The 12,477-nt window shown below is 35.3% G+C and overlaps 1 protein-coding gene across 1 annotated transcript; it reads right to left on the bottom strand.

The window, feature by feature from the left end:
* Positions 1-558: 558 nt before the first annotated feature.
* LOC110722515 lies at positions 559-2,340 on the bottom strand. Its single transcript, XM_021901785.1, has one exon. The coding sequence runs from the start codon at positions 2,338-2,340 to the stop codon at positions 559-561; it is 1,782 nt and encodes a 593-aa protein (XP_021757477.1).
* Positions 2,341-12,477: the final 10,137 nt, after the last annotated feature.

The following is a 12,477-nucleotide window of genomic DNA, read 5'->3' as shown; positions in this document are numbered from 1 at the left end:
TTCTTTGCATGCTTTGATGCAGAGATAGAACCTTGGAAGTGTGACGGCTCAATTGGATTAGACATGGAGCCGCCCCTCCTGTTCTTCTTTGCCTTTTTTGACCTCTCTAGAAATACCGGATCCTTTCTTTTTGCCATAATTTGCTCAAACATAGACTCTCCCATCCATCTGGGAACTGACTTGTTTCTGACCAAAACATTGTATGTAATCTCTTTCAGCCTCCTATGTGCCTTCTTTTCATACTCCTTCTTCACGAGGGCATCAAGATCAGCATTCCAAAGGTATTGTTTCTGCGAACAAGAAAAATAAAATGTATAATAATTTATTGTAATAAGTAACCAAAAAACAACAAAGTTAGATGAGTAAACTAAACTTGGGGGTTTTATAATACCGTAAACGAGTTCCACCAGTGGGTCTTAGTATCCTTGTCAACCATTTCATAGTTAAGCCATGGTTCGCGCCAATGTGCTTGAAAAATATTTGTAATGGAGGTGCTCACGGTGTTATCATCGAACCTTTGTACCAATAAGCAAACAAATGAAGTCATTACATAAAAATCTAACCATATCTTTCCATATCACTCAATTTGATGGTGGAACAACAAAGATCACGGAAGAAAAGACTAATCTCAGTAATAGCTTTCCAAACATGGACCGGGAGCAATTCCTTCAAAGCAACCGGCAACAATCTCTCCATGAAGACATGACAGTCGTGGCTCTTTAAACCATGAAGCTTACATGATTGTAAATCTACACATCTACTCAAATTAGAAGCATAACCATCGGGAAATTTCAAGTTCTTTACCCACTCGCATAACACTTTCTTTTGAGCCTTTTCGAGTGAGAATGGGGCTTTCGGCAAAGTGTCTTTGCCTCTCGCATCCTCCGTCACATGTAGTTGTGGTCGTTTGCAATATATGGCAATGTCATTTCTAGATGCAATTGTGTCTGAAGTATGTTTTTTCAAATCCATCACTGTGTGAATTAGTTGGTCAAAGAAATTCTTTTCAATATGCATCACATCGAGGTTGTGGCGGAGGCGAAGAGTCTTCCAGTACGGTAGCTCCCAAAGAACGCTTTGCTTAAACCAACCTAGTTTCTTCTTTTTCAAGCTTGCAAGTGCTTCTGGTCCATCTGTTGCCTTAGCAAAGTGTTGAACTTGTTGCCATAGCTCATCGCCGGACATTATGTGAGGTGGTGTCCTCTTTTCAACCTTGTTCTTACAAAAAGCAATTTTGTTGTTTCGAAAAGGATGTTCGGGAGGAAGAAATTGTCGGTGACAATCAAACCAAGACATTTTACCATCATGTTCAAGCCAAAAAGCTTTTAATTTGTCCAAGCAATATGGACATGCTTTTTTACCAGCTGTTGCCCATCCAGAAATCATACCATATGTTGGGAAATTACTTATAGTCCACAAGATTGCTGCACGCAAATTGAAGTTTTTTCTTTGCGAGATGTCGTAAGTTGTTGCACCAACATCCCACAGTTCTTTCAGTTCTTCAATTAACGGTTGCATATACACATCCAAGTTCCCATTCAGATTTTTAGGACCAGGAACGAGAAAAGAAAGGAACATAAATGGTTTTTTCATGCACATCGATGGAGGCAAGTTATAAGGGATCAGAATGACTGGCCAACATGAATACTGACCCCCAAACTTTCCATTAGGAGCAAACCCATCGGTACACATACCAAGTCTCACATTTCTATGGTCAGATGCGAAATCGGGGAAGGATCTATCCAAGTGCTTCCAAGCTTCACTATCACTAGGATGCGCCATTGTGCCTTGGACTCTTGGATTTTTGGAATGCCAAGTCCTTTCCTCCGCAACGTTCTTTGTTGCAAACAACCGTTGTAGCCTTGGAGTGATTGGAAAATATATGAGTTCTTTTATTGGAACCAATGACCCCTTTGAAGTCCTCTTGTATCTATCCCTTTCGCACACTCTACACTTATCCAACTCAGCGTCAACTTTCCAAAATAACATACAACCCTTTGGGCATGCATGGATCTTCTTGTGCGAAAGCTCAAGTCCGTTAAGAATCTTCTTTGTATCATATAATGTTTTCCCCATCTTATTATTGCCGGGAATCGCTTCGTTCAGTAATGAAGCAAACCCATCAACGCACCTATGGGGCAAATTGTATTCCGACTTCAAAGATACAATTCGAGATGCCATTTCTAGCACAGACATGGAGCTACCTTCGTATAAAGGTTGCTCGGCAGCCTTTAAAAGCTCTTGAAATGCTTTTGCTTGAGCATTTGGCTCTTCGTCTGAACCGCTAGTACTATCGTCACCTGGTGGTTCATGATTACTCCCAAGAGCATCGAGAACCATTTCACGGTAAGTATTTGGTTGCTCTACACTTGATGTAGGGAAGAAGACTAGCTTTCCGGTATCTTCACTAACTCGATTCAAGAGCGACTCCCAGACAGATAAAAAGATTTCATCTTTCCAATCATAGTAATCAGGTATAAACCCCTTTTTGTACAAATGGAGTTTTACTGTGTTGGCATCATGAAGACGTCTATTCTTACATAACAGACAAGGGCATCTTACTTCATCTATACCTGGGCTCTCAGGATGAGCTTCACAAAACCGTATGAATTGTTCAACACCATCCACAAACTCTGGCCTAAGTCTACGAGCATTACCGCCATCGTATCTATCGTACATCCACCAACGCTCTTTCCTTTTCATGGTGACAAATTCTACAACACTATGAAAAACAAATCACATTAATCATTCACACTGAACTTGTATTTATTACAATAATGGCATACAATACAATTAGAATCGAAATGATATCCAAAGGTCCTTATCATGACTTCAACAGGAAAGCTGATTTCACATTCTTTATTAAGAGATTTAAACATATGTTATGTCACATGCTTCTAACTTGATAAATAATTATAATTTTTACAACATTTTTTCTAAGATACTTATTATTTATAATTTACAATATTGATTAAATTATTTATAACTTACACTAAAAAATTATATTTATACCATTTCAAAGTAAATTTATGTAACATTAATAAAATAATAGAAGCAATATGATTTGTATACTTAACAAAGATGAGAGTTTGATAACAAAAATCAAAAATAAAAATATTAAAAAAAAAAACAACCACAAGTAATCCTTCATGAAAAAACAAAATTATTTACAAAATACTTTATTGAACCATAATACAAATTATTGTTCAAAAGATTATAATAACCCCTTAAACATACATATTTCTAATAAAGCCATTGTAATTCAATAAGAATCATTTTTTTTAAAACGAAAACTAAAATTATCCAACACATGAGTTCACACCATCCAATAGTCCTACATTGGACATAAAGCAAAATAAATTTCTATTCCAACTAAAACACATCCAAGTTCTAGCCTACGCACAATAAAGCATAAAAAATCCAACAATGAACCAAGCTATCAATAACAAACTAAAATTATCCAACAGATGAGATCACAACTCCATAAACAACTAACATAAATATGAATCATATTGCACAAGTAAAAGAAGTAGATAAATAAGAAGGGAAGAAAAACACACAGCGGAGGAGTTGACCAGAAAAGCAGAGGCGGCGACGAATGTGGTCCTGGTATATGGTAGTGTTACACTTTTAGGCAGGGTATTTATAAAAAAATTTAAAATGAAAAAAATAAATAACTACAGCCGACTTACCTAGTGGGGGCGATGGAAAAAGACAGAAAAAGGAGGAAGGACGGGCAGAAGAGGAATCTGGCGACGATGGAGCTGCAAAGGGGGTTAATTTGCAACTCACAATTAGCTGTTTCAGATTAAATAACGAAATTAAAAAAAAATCAACCAAAAGGTCAAGACTGAGAACATAGCTTTAATCAAAAGTTTAAGAGTTAAATTTCACCATTTTTAACCAAAAATTAGGCGAAAAGGCTATTTATACTATTTAAAGAAAATATTCAACTATGTAGCCTTATATTAAAGTAATTACAATGAGATAAACCCATGTATTAATACACATTTACGATAAGGTAGCTTATTTGAAATGCACATTTACCATCACTACTAGAAATAGGCTAAATTCCGACGGAAAAATTCCGTCGGAAACACCCTGAAATCCGTCGGAAATAGGGTTTCCGACGGAATTCTGTCGGAAGCGGTTGTCGGAAAAGCATTTGTAGGAAAAATGAACTTTTCCGATGGAAATTCCGTCGGAAACACTATTCCGACGGAATTTTCCGCCGGAAACACTATTCCGACGGAATTTTCTGCCGGAAAATTCTGTTCAGGTACAGCAACAATCCGTCGAAAATTACCGACGGATTTGATTCCGTCGAAAATTTCCGATGGAATTTCCGTCGGAAATTGCTTTTCTGAATTTTAAAAAAAATACGCCGCGCCACCACTGGCACGGCGTATCACCACCTCCAACCCCCAAAAAACCCAACATCATATACCGCCACAACCACCAACCCCTAACTCGTATCAGCAGTCTAGAACCATCCCACCACCCACAACCACCAGATCTACCACCAAACCCGAAAAAATTAACGAAAAACAAAAAAAAAATTAAAATGAAAACTTAAAACCCGAAAAATTCTTTGAAAACAGAACAAAAAAAAGAAAAAAATAAACAAAAAATGAAACAGACCTACCGCCACCACCCACCTAAAACCACCGTCGAAACCCACCTAAAACCACCGCCGAAACCCACCTAAAACCATTGCCGAAACCCGAAAAAAATTAACAAAAAAAAGCAGAAAAAAGAAATTAAAATCCCAACACCCTAAACCCGAACTTCAACAGCCACCATAACCACGTATTTTAGATATAGTAAACTTGAAAACCGAAAAAAAAACCCGAACAAAATAAGTTGGAAATCAGAGCAAAAAACTTACCACAACGATTCAAAAACTTGAAATTGGTCTGAAAATTGGTTATATAAGGCGAAATTCGACCATGAAAACGCTAGATCTAGCATTTCCATGGTTGAACTTGACCTTAAAACCATAAACGCCGGGAATGTGGTCGGGAATATGGTCGGAAAAGCTTCGTGGGCTAGCTTTGGTAATGAACAACAAATTAAAGGAGATCGAGAGAGGAGAAAAAAAGAGTAGAGAAGGAGATCGAGAGATAAGAGATAAAGAGAGAGGAGAGATAAAGAATGAAGAGAGAGAGAGGGAGTGCGGCGCGGTGATGAGGGAAAGAGGAGAGTGAGGGAGAAAGGGAAACTGAAAGGGGGTGGGGTTAGTTTTAGGGTTAAGCTATTTATACCAAATTTTTTGCCTTTTAAAATAAATGTGGTCAGATGCTTTCCGACGGAAAATTCCGTCGGAAATTTACGACGGATTTAAATCCGTCGGAAATTATTTTATTTCTGACGGATTTTTCCGTCGGAACATACTTTCCTACGAATTTCCGTCGGAACTGCTTTAAATCCGTCGGAAATTTTCGACGGAATTTTATTCCGTCGGAACTTTCCGACATAATTTTTTTCCGTAGGAAATTTTGTGATTTGCGACGGATTTTCGTGTCCGTCGGAACATTTCCGCCAGAATTCGGCCTATTTCTAGTAGTGCATGTCTAATATAATTCTTAACTAGTCATTATGAATCTTGCATATTAGATAAAATCATGTACAAATTCAACAGTAAATCTCAAAGCAAACAAAGTTACATGGCTTATTTAATCGATTCAAGACAAAAATTTCATTACATCCAAACAATTCAATGTGATAGTGGCTCCCTTTCTAATCAAATTGCCACCCCAAACAGTATAATTAAAACCAAACTTGAAATCCACTTCGACATTAGTTCTTTTCTACTCAAATTACACCAAAGCAAATCAATTCAATTTTAACACAATCACATTAATCATCAGACTACACCACAATATATCAATAACAACATCAATGGACTTCAACATTTCATCATCAAAATATAAACAATTATATATGAAAGAAAAATTAAAATTGGTTACCATTTAACTCAAATTAAACCAAATAAGACTTCAGAATAACCATACTAACCCTAATTCAATCAAAAAATGAATCAAACCCAATTCCATAAATAAACTGCTTCATTAATCAATCCACAATAAGGTAAAAACAGTAAATAAATTTTTAAAAAATAAAATAAAAAAAAAACAAAAAAGAAAAATTGCATGACTTACCTGATGACAGTCGACGGACGACGGAAGAGGCTAAGATAGAAGGAGGAAACCGGCGAATTTTCGCCCTGCACACGTTGATTTGTGACCCAATTTTAGGGTTTTTGCCCAAATTAACAAAAATTCAAAGCAAAATTAGGGTTTTCGAACAAATTAACTAAATAATGAAACCCATCGACTTACCTTGATACAATCGTCGGAAAGCATAGGAGAGACGACCTGGAAGGGATTCCGGCGACGGTGGTCTCCGTGGGGGTTGAATTGAGACCCAAATTTAGGGTTTTCGAACAAATTAACTAAACTAATGAAATAAAAAAAAAAAAAAAAATTGAACGACATACCTGTGTCTTGCATCGCTGGCCGGAGACAGGCGTCGGTGGGAACAACGGCGGAGCATCGACCGTCGTGGTGTTCTCCCTCTTTCCCCTTCTTTTCTGCTTCAACGTTTCTTTTCCCCTTCTCAACATAATGAAACCCGATTTTGTTTAAATTTCTGATTTAAACTCTTACGACCGGCTCTACGACCGTTTAGACCGGTCGTAATTTTTTTTTTAAAAAAAAATTAATTCTAATAATTGTAGAGACTGTTATAACGGCCACAATTTATTACAAAATGGTCGCAATAAATTAAAATTATGACAGACTATTAAACGGTCGTAAATAATACTAATTGCGACCGTTTTTCAGCCAGTCGCAAGAAAACAGTCGTAATATGACCGAATTTTAGTAGTGCTACGCTAATCTTAGTAATATGAACGCATTAACATAATCAACATTATCCAACTAGGGTTTTCAGTTTTTGTCCTTTTGGAGTTCTGGCCTGGGATAATAGTTCTATAAATAGATAGGTCGAAAAATATTGTATGTAGTAGCTAGAACCACTACTTGACACATTTAATCAGTCATTTATATCATATTTGAGTTTAATAACAAAGTTTAAATGGCTTTACCAAATTATCCAAATGCTACTTTCATGTTTAGTAAGCCACTGTCTAAAACAGACGTGAAGCTTCGATTAGCTTTTCCAACCCAACATGTCCATTTTATAGAAGAACTGCCTATTGATCTCAATAAGCACCCTGATTGGTTTAAAGTGTTGGATCTTGAAGGTCAATGTTGCTGGAATTTCAAGCTGAACAAAAGGCCAAATGGCCTCTATTTTAAGCCTGAAGTCTCCGGTGATTGGCGTGAGTTTGTCCGTGCTAGAAGCCTTCGTGCTGAACAAGATGGTCAAGATTGTATCGAGTTCTACATGACTAATGATGCTCGTGCTGAAGCCGTACCTTTCATCATCAAAGTGATACGAAACAATTAAGCATCATACACACATAAGTAAGGTGCTCTTTCTTTTTATATCCTCTCTTGTACATGCCATTAATTTTATCACCATTACTGATGAATGAGTGTACTATTGCATACATTATTCGTGCAGGGTGTACTGGTCAAGGATGGTGAGATTAGTTGTTACCAACGAACCTTTGCTCAATAGCTCGCTCACACATCGAGAGCTCAAAGCTTCGGTCGCCGGGTCACCACTCACCAGACTATACTATAAGTCTCAAAGAATGTCTTTACTTATAGCCCAAATTGAATAATTTCCACTGTATGGTGTGAGTAGTTTGTGTGTACTGTGCGTGTTTGTTTTTTTTTAATGCATAAACCATGATTGTTTGATGGTTGCTACTACGAGTAGTAGTAGTACTATCAATGTATCAAGCAATTCACTAAATTAAATAATCAAATTTCTCGTGTATGGCTCTTTGCTGTAATATAATTAATTGTTTCCAATGTATAATGCAATACTTATATGTTAACAAAGCATTTATTTAGAAATACATAGTAATGAAAGTACCAAATATTTGCCGTTATACCAAAAATAAGAACATATCCGTGCGCAATGTGCTGCGCCCATGTCATTCTTGTAGAGTAGAGTAATAACAGACTAACAATGGCACCCCAGTTTCTCTTCTTGAGAAACAAGGAGTGTTTCTCTAATGGCAGTTTTGAAATTTTTGTGCTTTGGGAATTGTAAACTAATATTATTTCTTGCTGATTGTAAAAACCACTCAACTTGCTTATGTGGACCCTAGTATACGGTGTTAACTTCTTAAAAAACTGCCGTTAGATCTCATTCCTCAATATCCATCCAAGCACTGTAATTTGAAGGGACGATCCAGTAGCAAAGTCGGAAACCTCCTAAGCCTTTTTGGCGACTTCGCCGCCGAATCAAACGAAAAATCCAAAGGAATAACGGAGAAATTAGGGCTTGGTTAACCCTTAAGGGTAGGGTCTGACTTCCACCTCCATTGAAGAAGTGCGTGTTTTATTCTATTGATGGAGGTGAGAGAATGGATGGAGAAATTCGCCGCATACAAATACACCGCTACCCGTACATCGCCGGACGTGTTATGAATTGCCTTCAAAACCTCGCTATGTATACAGAACATCGAATTGGCTTTTGAGGAATTCGCCGGAGAAAACTCACGCGGTGGGTAAACTGGGCACTGACAGAGGTAAGTTGTAAGGAGGAAACTTGGTTAACAGTAGCTTTAACTCCGTCAAAAGGTAGGCTTTAAGCTTAGCAACATCCAAATTGGCAGATTCTAGAAAAAGTCACTCTTACCCTTAGTTGTACATGGGATAATTCCAAATTTTTTTTTTTTTTTTGGTGCTCAGATAATTCCAAATTTAACCTCATGAGATACAAACTTTGTTTCTCAAGAAGAGAAACTGAGAATTACCCGACTAACAATATCTCCATGGATTTTGATGCTTGTCAGTGGTCCATGGTGATACCATTTCATTAATTCTGACGGCCGTCAAAACCTTTGACATTTATTTTATTTTATTTATTTATTTATTTTTAAAGAATGACATTTAATTATTTGCAACAAGAAAAAAAAAAATAGTAATAGAGAACGAACTGAATTAGGTCTTAAAAATAAAACCTTTGCCATTGTCACATTCAAATTAAAGTACAATTTGAGACTAGAATTTTACTTATTTTAATTTATAGCTACTTAGCTAGAGTATAAAATTTTCAGTTACTAATTGTAATGTTACCTTGATTTGGAAGTTTCATAATATATACACTATCCTGTATCATTTGGTAGTGAGTTTACTTATCTTTCTTTTTATGCATATAACAATCAACAAAGAATAAAGGTATGTAGTTCAGGTATAATATAAGCATTTAGTAGAAAAAAAAAATCAATATGAAGTTCAGGCTTTCGATGAGCTTTTGTTATTTGTAATACTCCCTCCGTGTTTTAATAAGTGTTACACTTTGACTTTTTTTACTATTCACATAATGGTTTAGACTTAATTATATACTAATTTAAATAAAACATATGTTATTGTTTAATATATTGTAGGATTCGTCATAATGTATACTTTCATAATATCAACTTTTTAAAAAATTTACTAACATATAATTAGATAAATTAATGGTCAAAGTAGTGTCTCTGCATGCATGTTTGGTCAAACTGTAACACTTAAAAACACTGAGGGAGTATCTGATTGACTTGAATAAAAACACTTGCTCACTTTTTTTTTTTTTTTTTTTTTTTGAGAAAAAAAACACTTGCTCACTTTTATAATGTTGCATTATTACTTAATATTCTTTTTGTTCAAAAAACATTGTCTCATTGTGTCACGTTAGCTCTAATACCATGTTAGAAAACCAACTTAACCAAAAGTTTAAACTGATAGTTAAGCCTAAGATCGGTTTATATACTCTATCACCATCCCTAAAAAAACGTCTAAATCATAAATGTTGATAGTGGGCCATAAACTCTCCCATAAAAATAATATGTAGTCCGTTACCATTCATTTTCTCTAACATTTGTTTCAATCAACCGAAACTTAATTAAGTAAAAAATATACGAAGTATATATCAGGTAAACAATTAAAGGCAAAGGGAATATTAGTCCAACAACAAGCGTTGTGGACATTTTAATCTGGTGCTTAAATTATTTTCTGAAGCGGATAGGGGTAGCATGAGCCCTGAAAATGAATGAACAAAATAGCAATATGCTAATTGATCTTCTAAGCATATTTATCAATCAAAGAGATTGTACAATAGCACGGACAAATTGGAGGGGCCAACTACGTCTAGAAGCTTAGAATGAAACTTTGCAAGGTTATTGTTGACTAATAACTAATTTCAATTTGTCGCAAGCAATAAAAAGCGATCCAAACAATTACTTACGTGCAAACTGACCAAGCTCTAATCTCTAGGTGATACTCAATGTTAGTCCATCATGACCATCTAAGCAGATATAGAAAAAAAAAAAAAAAAAAAAAATAGTGTGAGCATATGTTAGTGTTAGAAAAATCAGAGGATAAGTAACAATTAGAGAAAGTGAATATGTATCTAAACGTTGTTTTTCAATATAGATAAAATATTGATCTTTTAGGAAACAAAAAGATTACACGATATAATTGTCATGATACAAAAAAAGATCAATTAATGTAGGTTGTTTAACTAGATCAATCCACTATGCAAGAATAGAGTGAAAATATGTCATTATTTCACCAAGAAACACAAGTATTAAAGTTAAAAGAATATTCTGTTAGTCAAAATTACTCTACCAAAAGACACTTATCAGCTAAGTCTAACTATACATCAGACAGCCTCAACTACAAAGTTATATATGAACCATAACCACATTTATCAAATAAATGTTACAACAATAATACAGCTTATAGTTATTACAGTTAATTATAAAGAAAACAATAAGTTAAATTGGTCAAAACTTATACTCATTATACTTAAATTTGTTAGTAGTGCTTTTTATATGAAGAAATCTTCATCTATGATTGAATTAGAGTTTGGATCCGACTTGTCATCTTCAACAAAACAATCGACAGAGACATACAAAAGAGCTATGGGGCCATGCAGTGGGCCATTGCAAACTCGGCAAAAGCAACAGATATTAACGAGTATATAAATACGAGCACGAAATATGGTAAGAGCAAGCACAAACACATTCAAATTTATCAGTATATAACTAGCACCAGCTAGCTTAGTGTAGTGTTGTGTACTTGTGTGTACTCTTACAGTGATTTTTATTCGTCTTTAGGCACGTATATTGTGCAATTCTAAGTAAAACAATGGAGTTGATTTTCACCAAAAGGCTAACTCAAACTGATGCTGAAACTAGACTGTCATGGCCAACTAAACACATGAATCTCTTACGTTGCTCATCAATCGATCTTAATCGATCCCCCAATAGGAATGATGAGAAATTGGAATTTAAGGTCTATGACATTGAAGGGCGGAATGCTTGGTCTCTAACTTGCACCACTAGGAGGACCAGCAAATTTCTTAAGCCTGTCATATCGGGTGGCTGGACCAGGTATGTACTCTTCTCATTCTCCTCCGGCCTCTGAACTTGTATATATACTTAGCTTGGCGCAACAATTTTACTAAAAAATAAATAAACTTTGATTAACTAGCTTGTTAGATGGCCAATATCTAAGAAAACTTTGTCATGTCATTGATATAATAATTTACGTACATTTACAGCTCTATATATACTTGTATAAATGTTTGGAAAACACATATACTATTTATTGTTCAAGGAATTGAGCTTGGTCAAACAATACTTTACCATTTATTAAAAAAAAAATCCTTGTGTTTCAATGAATATCAGATGGATAAAGTACATCAGCAATTTTACTGCATGCTGTCCTCTGTTTCCTTTTTATACGTGAATTAACGATCGAATTATGCATGTACATGAGTACATCTTTGTAAAACTAACATGTACATTATATTTCAATGAAAACAGGTTCATTAAAGATAATGGATTATGTAAAAATGATGAAATCGCCTTTTACAAGAATATGGACCCTGCTTCTTACATTGACAAGCCTTTCTTCATTGGTGTGATCTCTAAAGCTCCGCAAGGGTAGGTGTATACTCTAACCATAACGTCGAACTGATGTTAATGTTTGATTATGTCGTTATGCTTCAATATTAAATTAGTACGTTTAAAAGTAGTGTGCATCAGCGCATGTTTGATGTATGTTAAGATAATTGTCTTCAGAAATTAACTCTTCTCAGTTTTTGTTGTGATTGCATGTAGGAAAGATTATTGAAGTTAATCAACAGACTTAAATTTTATCGTTCGTTCGACGTCTGATCGATCTACAGCCTATTGTCATCTTCAATCTTCAAAAATCATGATGCGTGTTACTTGTTTATTTGTAGTTAAATTTTCGTCTGTGTTTTTAGCTAAAGTCTTATACTCTCATATCACCTGTTCTAAACGTTAAAATGAGTGTACTATGATTTGTGTTCTACACTTCTATG

Source organism: Chenopodium quinoa, unplaced genomic scaffold (genome assembly GCF_001683475.1).
Source record: "Chenopodium quinoa cultivar QQ74 unplaced genomic scaffold, ASM168347v1, whole genome shotgun sequence".
Classification (NCBI taxonomy): Eukaryota; Viridiplantae; Streptophyta; class Magnoliopsida; order Caryophyllales; family Amaranthaceae; genus Chenopodium; species Chenopodium quinoa.
The sequence above is the reverse complement of the archived record's forward strand: the minus strand, read 5'-3'. Positions and strand labels throughout refer to the sequence as shown.